The 12,733-nt window shown below is 36.2% G+C and overlaps 1 protein-coding gene across 11 annotated transcripts in view; it reads right to left on the bottom strand.

Moving 5' to 3' along the window:
• Window positions 1-12,733, bottom strand: part of TENM1 (teneurin transmembrane protein 1) — an 841,958-nt gene that overhangs the window by 518,963 nt on the left and 310,262 nt on the right. For all 11 annotated transcript variants that reach the window (XM_009235231.2, XM_002832080.2, XM_054545040.1 and 8 more), the window contains 2 exons: window positions 6,541-6,801; window positions 4,862-4,918 (listed from right to left, as the gene is read on the bottom strand). In XM_009235231.2, the coding sequence (XP_009233506.2) occupies window positions 4,862-4,918; window positions 6,541-6,801 (318 nt within the window). The remainder of the gene's footprint in view (window positions 1-4,861; window positions 4,919-6,540; window positions 6,802-12,733) is intronic.

A 12,733-nucleotide genomic window follows, 5' to 3' on the forward strand; every position in this document is an offset into this window, starting at 1 on the left:
TATACCTGTCTTGTAGATGGAAACTTAGAGAAACTCAACCTGCAGTGACAGCGTTGAAGGAAATGGGTTTCAAAACAAAAAGCAAGGTCTTAACAATTCTTCTGAGAATTGTTAAGGGACTGCAACAAGTCCCTTCTTGTGGTATAGCCACACTCTTGCCCTGAGTCCAATGGAGCATTCTCACGTACTTTGTTTTTTAAATTTTTATTTCTTGTGGGTACCTAGTAGGTATATATATTTATGGGGTACATGAGATGTTTTGGTACAGGCCTGCAATGCATATTAATCACATCATATAAAATGAGGTATCCATCCTCTCAAGCATTTATCCTTTATATTACAACTGATGATATTTTACTCTTTTAGTTATATTAAAATGTACAATTAGACTATTACTGACTACAGTCACCTTGTATTCTTATTTACTTTTAATACAGTTGTTTTCAGTTTAAGCTAGCTCAAGTTGATTTCTGTTACCTATAACAGGCGATCTTAACTAACAGGGCATCAATCTCTCCCAGTAGACGGTAAATTCCTTGAGATTGGGGAATGTGTATTATTCATCTTTCGTATATTCCCAATCTCTAGTACAGAGTTTGGCAAAGAGAAGGTGCTTAATAAATATTGCTTGAACAGAAATATCATTATCATCAAGGCTATAACTATAAATAATTTATTTGCAATTTATATTCTATTAAAGATTACAATACTTTTTCACTACCTAGAAAATTTCTTTCCATTTGGCTTCTTGATAAACAATTTTTATTTTCACATTTTATAATTCAACTGTTCCATTCAGGCCACATGTGAAAAACACATTCTTGGAAATTGATTATTCAAATTTAGCTGTTGATACTGTTTTTTCCTCCAGTTCAATGTATAGCCAAATGTAACTGCTGAGGGATACCCTAATCACTGAGGTTGATACTTAAGTAGGACTGTCAAAGTCCTCTAAGAAATGCTTATTAGAAAGTAAAGATGGGAGAAAATATTTGCAAACTACCCATCCGACAAGTGATTAATACCAGAATATATAAGAAGCTCAAACAACTCAATAGGAAAAAAAATTAAATAATCTGATTTTAAAATGGGCAAAAGAATAGACATTTCTCAAAAGAAGACACATGAATGGCCAACAGGTATGTGACAAAATGCTCAATATCATTAACCATCAGAGAAATGCAAATCAAAACTACAATGAGATATCATCTCACCCCAGTTACAATGGCTTTTACCCAAAAGACAGGCAATAACGAATGCTGGCAAGGATGTGGAGAAATGGGAACACTTATATACTGTTGGTGGGAATGTAATTTAGTACAGTCCCCATGAAGAGCAGTATGGAGGTACCCTAAAAAAAACTAAAGATAGAACTACCATATGCTCTAGCAATCCCACTACTATGTATATATACAAAAGAAAGGAAATATATCATAGCACTATTTACAATAGCCAAGACATGGAAGCAACCTAAATGTCCATCAACAGATGAATAAAGAAAACGTAGTACATATACATAATATAATATTATTCAGCCATTAAAAGAATGAAATCTTGTCATTTGCAACAACATGAATGGAATTGGAAGATATTACGTCAAGTGAAATAAGTCAGGCACAGAAAGACAAACGTCATCTTCTTACTGATTTGTGGAACTAAAAATCAAAACAATTGTACTTATGGAGATAGAGAGTAGAAGGATGGTTACCAGGGGCTGAAAAGGGAAGTGGGGGAAAAGGTGGGGAAGGTTAATAGGTGCAAAAATATAGTTAGATAGAATGAATAAGATCTAGTATTTGATAGCACAACAGGGTGACTGTAGTCAATGTTAACATCATATATTTTAAAATAACTAAAATATTGGAATCAGAATGTTCCTAACAAAGAAATGATAAATGCTTGAGGTGATGGATACCCTAATTACCCTGATTACACATTGTATGCCTGTATCAAAACATCACATGTTGTAACCCCAGCACTTTGGGAGGCCGAGGCAGGCGGATCACGAGGTCAAGAGATTGAGACCATCCTGGCCAACGTGGTGAAACCTCGTCTAAACTAAAAATACGAAAGTTAGCTGGGTGTGGTGGTGTGCACCTGTAGTCCCAGTTACTTGGGAGGCTGAGGCAGGAGAATCATTTGAACCCAGGAGGCAGAGGTTGCAGTGAGCCAAGATTGCACCACTGCACTCCAGCCTGGCTACAGAGCAAGACTCTGTCAAAAAAAAAAAAAAAATCACATGTACCCATAAATATGTACACCTATTATGTACCCATAACTAAAGATAAAAAAATTAAATGACCATTAGATCACCTGTCAGAGATAGAGTTGTGTATTAGATGACCAGAGGTCTGACACACTGTAGCATTTTTATCCTTATGAGAGTCACACAAGACAAGATCGACAAAAAATATATTTTACCCTTAGAACAATGCATATTTTTCATTTATTTAGTGCCTACTGCGCTCTAGGTCCCCTTGCTAAGTACTGAAGCTACAAAAGTGAATAAATTAGACCCTTTGTTCAAGTAGCTTCCAGTCTAGTGCTTATTAACAACCATTGTTAGGATATAAAATACACAACTCTAGTATTAGCCTATGATGAGTAGTAATGTTGTTAGTAAGGTGAAATGGGAAAAAAATGACACAGAATAAAGCATGATGGTTGATATCAAAGTATCACCTAGGTATTGACTGTTCACAGGTCCCAGAATGAAGCTAACTTGAGTGAATCTGCATCTTTCTTGATAGACAATTCAGCACCAACAGATGATGAAGGGTTTACTTAGGACAAATTTGAGAGAATGGAAACATAACGCATTAGTGCTCTGATATCCCTGTGAAAGCCTCCAGATCCCCTTCTGTCACCCGATGGTTTCCCTTCCAGTACTTCAGGCCTTTAAGTTCAAGTGTTTTAGTGCTGAAATTAAGGGTTATTTCTTATAATCTTTCATGAGTTATAAAATGTCAGAGACATAAATTCAATTAAGGGCAACCAAATAAAGTTAAGGAAATGAGGAAAAAAATTCTGAAAGGCTTGGCCAATTAATGAAATAAAAGAAACAAGTCCTTATAAACATGATTTTGGAAATGTAAGTAGAAAACCAAAGTCATATTCTCCTAGGATGAATAGAATAGTAAGCATGTTTGAAATTACTTCTCAGAGTATTTCTCAGTTGGACAATTCACCTAAATTAACAATTTCTTCCATCTTCATTTTATCTAACATTCACAGCAGTGAGGCTCAAATGTTCCTAAGCTGATCCATGATATCATGCCCATTGCTTCATCAATAATCTAAAATTCAGAAAGTATAGGAAGACAGAAACAAAACAAAATGTCATTGACATTAATTGAGCCACAGGGATGGGCTGGCATGGAGTCTGAGGTAGTAAAACATATACATAAAAAATATTCTAAGTAGTTTTACTTTTTCAGATATAACATATATAAACTCAAATTAATAAAATAGATGCCTTGATGAGCATACTTTCATGAATGGATGAAATAAATGGGAAATAAATAGCAACATTTCCACACAAACGCCAGGTTCATTCATTGGAAATAACTTGTTTCCTCAAATTAACGTGCTTTTGGAAAAGCCATTTACACTCTTATCTTAACTCAAACCAACTCCTCAAGGATCTGTGGAAATGCTGAAGGCAGGCCAGGCATGGTTGTCATCAATTAAAATCTGTGGAATCCACATTGGTAAAATCTTACCATAGGTGATAAATAAGAACCCGAATTATATACTCCTTATCGAAAATATTAGTAGGAGTCAAAGTAAGACATACAGAACAGAGCAGGGAAAAGTTGTTCAAGTTTACATATTGCATACACACATGATCCAAAGGAGAAAGCAAAGCATAGTTGGAAAATAATCCATTGCATTCAGCTAGATTGTTTCTGAATTGTTGTTTTAATACTTCCTCATATGTAAAATGGAAATAATAGAATTTGTTTCACAGAGTGGTCATAAGGATGAAATGGGATAAAGATATGAAAAGTGTGTTTGGAAATTTTGAAATGCTAATCCAATAATAATAGTGAACATTCATATTCTTCCTACATGTTAAAAGCACTATTCTAAATCCTTATATACCAGTTTCATCCCATTGTTGAGTCATTGCCCTGTGGTGGGATGTGTGGACCCTACCACAAGGTGTTAGAGAAGGGCCCAGCACAGGCCGAGTTGTGAAAACCATTTATAAAGGTTACTTTCAGTAGTATCCCTCTCCAAAGGGGCAAAACCCAATGAACACAATGAAGGCAAAAGTAAAAATATATACCAATGCCCCCTTACTAAGGAATGACACAGTGTAAATATAGGTTTACAGAAGAGAAAGAACAACATTTTTTTTCCATTTGAAAGTGTTATTTATGATTGATGACATGGATAAAGTGTGATGCTAAAGCCAAGCATGAACACCTGGAGGAAGAGACCAAGGCCAACTGCTAGGCAACATCTGAAAGTTATGACAATACCAAAACCATACTGAGTTAATTATGAGAGCCATGTAAAACATGGTAGATTTGTAGAAAGTCATGAAGCCAAATCCAACCCAACCTGATTTCAGTCTCTCCTCCCAGGTTAAATAAATGTTTTCTCATCCTACCTGGAATCCTGTTTTATCCTTCTCCCTAGCTCCCCCTTCACCTCCTCTTCACCACCAACATTTTCACGTGAAATTTTCAAGAAGAAAACAAACAAATAAGCTGCCACTGTATTCTCTGACAGGTTCATTGAGCAGGCTTGTATGTTGTTTGTCAGAGAAGCAGGGTTCCATTTTGTGGGGGTAGGGTGCCAGGGATGGGGTGAAGTAAAAATAATTTGTGATCAAATATTTGAAAACACTTGCCTTGAGTAGACCCAGCTTGAGCCTCCATGTCACAACAAACAGGAGAGAATTTGAAACCTGTAACAGTAAACATTTTACTAGTTAAGCCTTGTCCAAGTCATCTGCAATTCCTCAAACTTCAACCCTTACCCTTCATCTAGTGGTGCTTAAAAAAAAAACCAACTTTATTGCAATATAATTCACATATGTAATATTCATCCTTTTAAAGCATACAATTCAGTGGTTTTTAGTATTTTTGCAGAGTTGCACAACCATCACATCTATCTAAGTCTAGAATATTTTCATCACCCCAAAAGATACCTCATAACAAGGGACTTGCAAAGGTAGAAGAATAGTAGAGCCCAGTGGGGAAACTTCTTATTTCAACCCAGTGAATATGTCCAGAGTGAGATGAAGAAGATGTCTTGTCAATATAAGAGATCACCTACCACCCCATTTCATATAATTTTGATCATTGTTTTTCCCAATTGAAAGATGAAACCCAGAAAACTGTAGTGACCAGTCAAAGGTCTCCTAACTTCTATCCTAATGCCTTTCACTTACATGAATATGCTACATATGTCAAGTATGTTCCCTTCTCATTTCCATACGTTACTTCCTATACTCTTGGCCAAAGTCAACAATGCATACATGAACACGTACATATATGAAAATAATCTAAAAAAAATCAAGACCCCAAGGATACTTGGTGATATTGTAAAGTGTTATGGTCTACTATTTAGGACGTGATATTCTAACTAGTAGGCAACCTCTAATTCCTGATTATATGGCCAGTATCACCTTTGGGTTAAAGGAGGCAGAAGAGGACAAAACAGAAAAAACAAACTGCAGGTACAGGGCAGCTGGCTATCTCTCTGCCACCTGAAAAAGTACTAATTACCACTGCTAACAGACTAAGCCTTGTGTTCATGGTAATGAGGACTTATAAAATGTACACAAACAGAATGATGGGGAGACTAGATTAATGTGTTTAATAAGCAGTAATGTGCTTTTTATGAAAAGATTTTGTTCTCTGGTAGGAGCAAAAGAACAGAAATAAAATAAATTAACCCCTTTCCAACAAATCAAAGAGACAAAATTTTCCTTTTATAAAAGTTGCAAGAAAATCATATATGATTACGACATAATGATAACTGCTGCTAGTCCTTATTGTCAAGCAAATGGATGATGTTCATTCACCTTATGGTTTTTTAAACCATTTCAGTCCAACCTGGTTAATTTGAGTTTGTACATTCGACAGGTTAATCTGAATCCAAATAGTAAGCACATACAGAATATGCTTGCTATACAACTGTTCATCTCACTGTTCATTTATTGATATAAAGCCAAAATACATGAAATTTGGACATTCTATAATAAATTCTACTAGTATTGCCGTGGAAAATAAAGATGAAAATAAAAGGTGAGTAATAAACAAAACATGCACAATATTACGGATTACATGAGATTATTTCCCTTGGGGGCTCACCAAAAATGAAAAGTATTTTGTCTGTTATTATAAATAAATGTCTATTTTCCAGATACTTAGGTACGTGCCTTGTCCATGAGTCCCTGCTAACTTGTATTTCCATTCTGCATATTAAATGAAAGAAGGGCAGATATAGGGAAGGAGAAGAAAGCAAAGGCTAAAAACTGCATTCTTTCTGTGTTTTACTTAAACAATTCAAGTAGTTTATTACCATTTTCCCCATCAGACTTCCTTTCATGGTCAGTGTCAGTCAAGGATAATGCAGAGTTGGCCCGGCTGGACAAACAGGAACTGTGCTCTGATTTCATTCCTCTTATCCACATTCTCAGTGCATGGTCAGGTGAGGCAGCACCTTCTGTCTCGGTGTCCACATCAGATCCCATCTCTAGCTGGTAGCCATGCCGAGAAACGCTGTGCATGTCTGTTTGGTAGCCAGAGCACAGAGTGTGAGAGGTTTCACAGAATTCCATCTCTGAGAAGAAACAAAGTTCAGAGAAAACGTTTAGAAGTATGAAGAAATCCCCCCAGAAAATTCTACTTTTTGTTCTCATTCCCCTCTCCCCCATTGGTAGTAATTATGTGTTTTTGCAACTTAGAATTCTGGCCTTTTATTTATGGTAGCTAGGACTCTGTGCTTATTTTGCACTTCTGTAGCTTAAAATTATGCTCCTGTTGATTCTTACAAGGTTCTGGAAAAAGTGCGCCCAAAATAGCTTTATAGCTACAATTTTAGGTTTCACAAAATGTAATGAAATAAGTGAGTGCAGAGGAGTATAAAGTGTAGAGAGGTGTCCTTTAAAAGATATTTCTTTTCTAGGAAGAATATATATGATCTGCAGAGTGTACCTATGCTTAAAATATTAAAAATGATTTGCTTTTCTAAGTATTCCATACACATTGGATTTAAGAATAAATAATTCAATGTGAAAACTCTGAGAAAAAAGCATTAAGTTCAAATGCACTTTTCTAAAGTATTTTTCCCAAAACATGTTAATTTAAACTCTAAATCATCAGTACCTAATATCATTATTTTCCATTGATTTTAAAGGAGTTCAAGGCTGACTTTATGCTAATTATTCTATGTAATTCATTTTTTTCCAATAAATACCTAAAAAAATTTAGTCATATATTGTACCTTGGCAGTGGTTCATGGATTGGATTTCCTCTCCTTTCCCCCTAGATCTTACAGTTATAAAATTTTCAGAACCTTAAAGATGATTCAACGAATTCCTTCTTTTTATAGTTGAGGAAAATAAACTCCAGAGGATAGATGTTATTTTTTCATAGCTCACATCAGATAGCAACAGAGCCCTTTTTCCTAAAACACCCATGTAGGCATGGTTTCTGGTATACAACAACGATGCCCCATCAACTTACTGCATGAATATCAGGCATTCAGTCTTACAGTCAATTTTACATTCAATTATAGCAAGGTGTCAAAAAGGGGAAAAGATGCTTTAACAATTCCTAATAAGTTAATGAAAAATGACCACATGCCAAGACATATCATCTGAAATGTCCATGTAATACTTAGATAAGGTAATCCGAAGATGTAGTACACCATATAGGATTTTCTCAGACTGACATCAGAGACAGGATATGCCATTTGGCTGGGAAGGAGCTTAACTGAGTGCATCTAATCCTTAGCACATATCAATAAAATGCAAACTCTAACATGAATTTAATTCTTTGAATACAGAAAGTATTGGATTTTAGACCATACACTAGAGGAAAGCAAGCAGAATATGGATATATTTTTAAAATAACTATTTTTGGGGCATATAATTACCAAATAAGGGTTTAACAAAATATTCTTATTGTTTACTTAATACCACTAGGTGCATAGCACTGTGCTTTGTGAAACATATAGTAGGCAAATAAAGCTACTATAATGTATTAGAAATATTCAATTAAAAATTAACTCTTTCAGGGTTATAAGTCACTGCTGAGTATGTTACCTTTTGATTTCCATGATGAGTGTATTTAAGAGTAATTCCCTTTTTCTACAAAAACTTGGCTAAATTCCAAAGGAGTAGTATTCAAAAAATAGTCGTGGTTTCCACTTGTCAAACATAACATTTTATGAAACCATGCTTCTTCTTGCCATAAGGCTAAAAGTAAAAATCCATTTTGCCCAATATAAATTGACGCAATCTAGAATATTGGGATCAGCTAATATTCATGCCTCTTAATTTCACAATGTTTCATTATCCAATCCTACTGTGCAGTTGTTGCTACGGCAACCTGGTAATAAACCTTTCAGCTTGAAGCTGCAAGAAATGAATTTTATATAGATCTGTAACAACTTACTTCACTCCCCTAGAACAGTGGCTCTCAAACTTGTCTGCTTCAGAATCACCTAGAAGGCTTGTTAAAACATAGATTGCTGCACCCCACTCCCATCCGTGCCTTCCAATTTATGTTTCTGATTCAGCAGGTGTGGAGTAGGGCCAAAGAATCTGCATTTCGAATGACTTCCCTGGTGAGACCCATGCTGTTGGTCCAGGGATCATACTTTGAAATCGACTGCCCTAGAGATTTACTTGAAGTGGATGGGATCCAGGGAATGGGTAGTAGTGAGGGTGCAAGCTTATCATGGCATTACCACAGATTTTGTTGCATCATCTCTAATTCTGTTTAAAGATACAAGAAAGGAAGTTTTTGCTCTGAATTGCTATGAAGTGTCTCCATTTATTTTCCCTGGATTCAGGGCACTAATTAGAAAATTTACTTCCAAGAACACAGACTTGCATTTAGTTTCACTCATACAACGGCATATGAGATGTGGCTTTCCAAAGATTTTATTATGAGCATCTGAGTCATGGCATTCGTTGGAAAAGGATGAGCAAATAAAAATAAATGCAGGTCCAATTTGTCATTCCAGATTAATAAAACACCAGATAAAGTTTTTTAAAAAGCACTGACAGATGTAAGCAGATTTCTTTTTTATTAAAGAGATATTTTTCCCATTCAAAAGGAAATTAGAACATGGATTTGTTCCTTTCTAAGAAAATGCTGTGTAATCTGATAAAAAATTACATAGAATAAATAATTTATTTTCTATTGTAACTATATCCTGCTTTGACTACAAAGACTAACTCATAAATTCTCTAATTAAATACAGTCAGATAAAAGTACACTTTCTTGTCAATCTATAATTAGAAAAAGTAACAATCCAAATTAGCTATCAGTTGCTCTTCTTTTTTAAGTGGTAAAGCATAAAAAAAAGAAAGAAAGAAAGAGAAAAAGTTTCACTTACTTATAGTAACCGATGTTTATTGAAATGCCTCATTTCCTTTTCTTGAAATCAATGTCACCATTGTAAAATATTTTCTAAAATACACAAATGTCTTGGTGGTGCTCAAAATTCCCAAAAGATGCATTATCTATAAAGCACTTACAGTGCACCACAAGTAGTAGTTTTCCAGCCTTGTACATATAACCTTGTTACCTAAAGTACTACATATTCTCTAGAGTAGATAAAGTTCAGCAGCGTGATCAGGGCTCACTGCAGCCCTGACTTCTGGGCTCAGGTGATTCTCCCACCTCTGCCTCCTGAGTAGCTGGGATTACAGGCACATGCCATCATACCTGGCTAATTTTTCATATTTTTTATAGAGATAGGGTTTCTTCATGTTGCCCAGGTTGGTCTCGAACTCCTGGACTCAAGCGATCTTCCTGCCTCGGCCTTTCAAAATGCTGGGATTACAGGTGTGAGCCACCACACCTAGCCTGTACCACATTTTCTTTATCCAATCTGTCATTGATGGGCATTTAGGTTGATTCCATGTCTTTGTTATTATGAACAGTGCTGCAATGAACATCTGAGTGCATACGTCTTTATGGTAGAATGATGTATATTCCTCTGAGTATATAACCAGTAATGGGATTGCTGGGTCGAATGGTAGTTCTGCCTCTAGCTCTTTAAGGTATTGCCCTACTGCTTTCCACAATGGTTGAAATTCAATTTTTTAAGTGGGCAAATAGTTTAAAGAGACACTTCACAACAAAAAATAGAGGTGGCCAATAAGCAAATGAAAAGATGCTCAACATCACTGTTACCAGGAAAATGCAAACTAAAGCCACAATGAGATACCACTACATACCCACTACTATGGCTAAAAAAATTCTGCCCACAAGAAGTGCTGAGAAAGAATGTGGAGCAATTGCAATTCTCATACACTGGTGGTGAGAAAGTAAAACTGTGCAACCACATAAGAAAAAAGTGCGGCAGTTTTCTGAAAAGTTAAAGCCATACTTACCAAAAGAGCAATTGGACTCTTGGGCATTTATCACAAAGAAATGAAAACTTCTGTCCAAAACTGTACAAAGTTGTTCATACCAGCTTTATTCAAAAATAGCTAAAAAGTACAAATGTCCCAAGTATCTATGAACACATGAATGGATAATCCACCTGTGGTATATTTACACAATGGAATATTACTCAGTCCTAAAAAGGAATGAACTATTGATGCATAACAATGTTATGGACTTCAAAATGACTCTGCTAAGTGAAAGAAGACAGACAAAAATCTACACATGGTATGCTTCCATTTATATAAAATTCTAGAAAATTCAGACTAATCTACTGTGACATAAAGCCAATACATGGTTGCCTGGGGAAAAGGGTGGAGGGAGAGATGGATAACAAAGGACACAAAAAAACTTTGGGGTGATCTAAATGTCCATTATCTTGATTGTGGTGATAGTTTCACAGGTGTATACATGCCAAAGTTTATCATATTGCACACCTTAAGTATATGTAGTAAGTGTAATTTATTATATTTCAATTATACCCCTACAAAGATTTTTAGTTGATTGTATACCACCAGATATTAAAACAACAAGGAGACTTTTGAATCAATTTTCACAGCTAGAAGGAGGTCTTGCTCTTTTCTCTCTAGTGGAATAAAGTAAATGTAACATGAACAAAAAGGTAGTCAAAATGTCATCTTGCTTATATCTAAGCCAAGAGGCCATTAAGACTAACCGATGCATGATTTATTTTTTCTTTCTTTCTTCTTCTTTTTTTTTTTTTGAGATGGAGTTTTGCTCTTGTTGTTCAGGCTGGAGCACAATGGTGTGGTCTCGGCTCACTGCAACCTCCACTTCCCGGGTTCAAGTGATTCTCCTGCCTCAGCCTCCCAAGTAGCTGGGATTATAGGTGCCCGCCACCATGCCCAGCTAATTTTTGTATTTTTAGTAGAGACACGGTTTCACCATGTTGGCCAGGCTGGTCTCAAACTCCTGACCTCAGGCGATCCATCTGCTTCAGCCTCCCAAAGTGCTGGGATTACAGGCATGAGCCACTATGCCCGACTGATGCATGATTTCTCAATGATCTTCTAGGGTGTACTTTTGTCCTAGACACATAAGAGTTGAACGTCAAATTTAGGAGGGAAACTGAGGATGAAACTCATCACTGCTAAGCTTTCAGCAGCTAGGGAAACATTTATGGTTGAGGATCATGAGATTGAGTAGAGCTGGTCTGGCACATAGGACCACCTTAGGCATCTACTAATGCTAACAAATTAATAATTTTTTTTAAATGCTATGAAGCACTGAAAAAAAAATGACTGTACTTTCTGAATCTAGGGGTTGATCATCAGGTGTTCAGCCTAAAGAAGCCACTTATCGAAACTTGAGAAGGAAAGTTATAGCTATCTGTATCAGCGTTTTTCTAGAAATGCCATTTCTGTGTTTTGTTTTGTTTTGTTTGCTTGAGACAGGGTTTCACTCTGTCACCCAGGCTGGAGTGCAGTGGCACGATCTTGGCTCACTGCAGCCTCGACCTCCCAGGTTCAGGTGATCCTCCTCCTGCCTCAGCCTCTTGAGTAGCTGGGACTACAGGCGTGCACCACCACACACAGCTAATTTTAAAATTATTTGTAGAGAAGAGCTCCCCCCAGTGTTGCCCAGGCTGGTCTCGAACTCCTGGACTCAAGCATTACAAGTGTCAGCCACCATACCCGGCCAATTTCTGTGTTTCTGATAAGCTCAAGACCATTTTTCTTAAAATTCTGCCTCCTCATGCTTCCTCTAAAAGGTGAGCTTTAAGGCATTATGCTTCAAATAAGTAATTGGAAGTCAAGAAGTGTGATTGATTTTAACCATGACCTGAGAAATTTGGGATATAACTTTTAAAGAGTATAGTCCATTTCCAAAATAAAGGAGAGGGGGGAGGGGATAGAATTATTAGTATAATTACTCTGACTCATAACAACCCTTATAGATTACATGCAGAAGCAAGTGTTATTAATTATCCATTTGGTTTTTGGATAAGTCACTGAACATTTTGGGGGCCACAGTTTTCTCATTTGTAAGATGTATGGATCCAACTAGAAATAAATCTCTAGGTAACTGCCTTGTTCTAAAATTCTATAATTATAACCCAAACCTGTTAT

Source organism: Pongo abelii, chromosome X (genome assembly GCF_028885655.2).
Source record: "Pongo abelii isolate AG06213 chromosome X, NHGRI_mPonAbe1-v2.0_pri, whole genome shotgun sequence".
NCBI classification, from domain to species: domain Eukaryota; kingdom Metazoa; phylum Chordata; class Mammalia; order Primates; family Hominidae; genus Pongo; species Pongo abelii.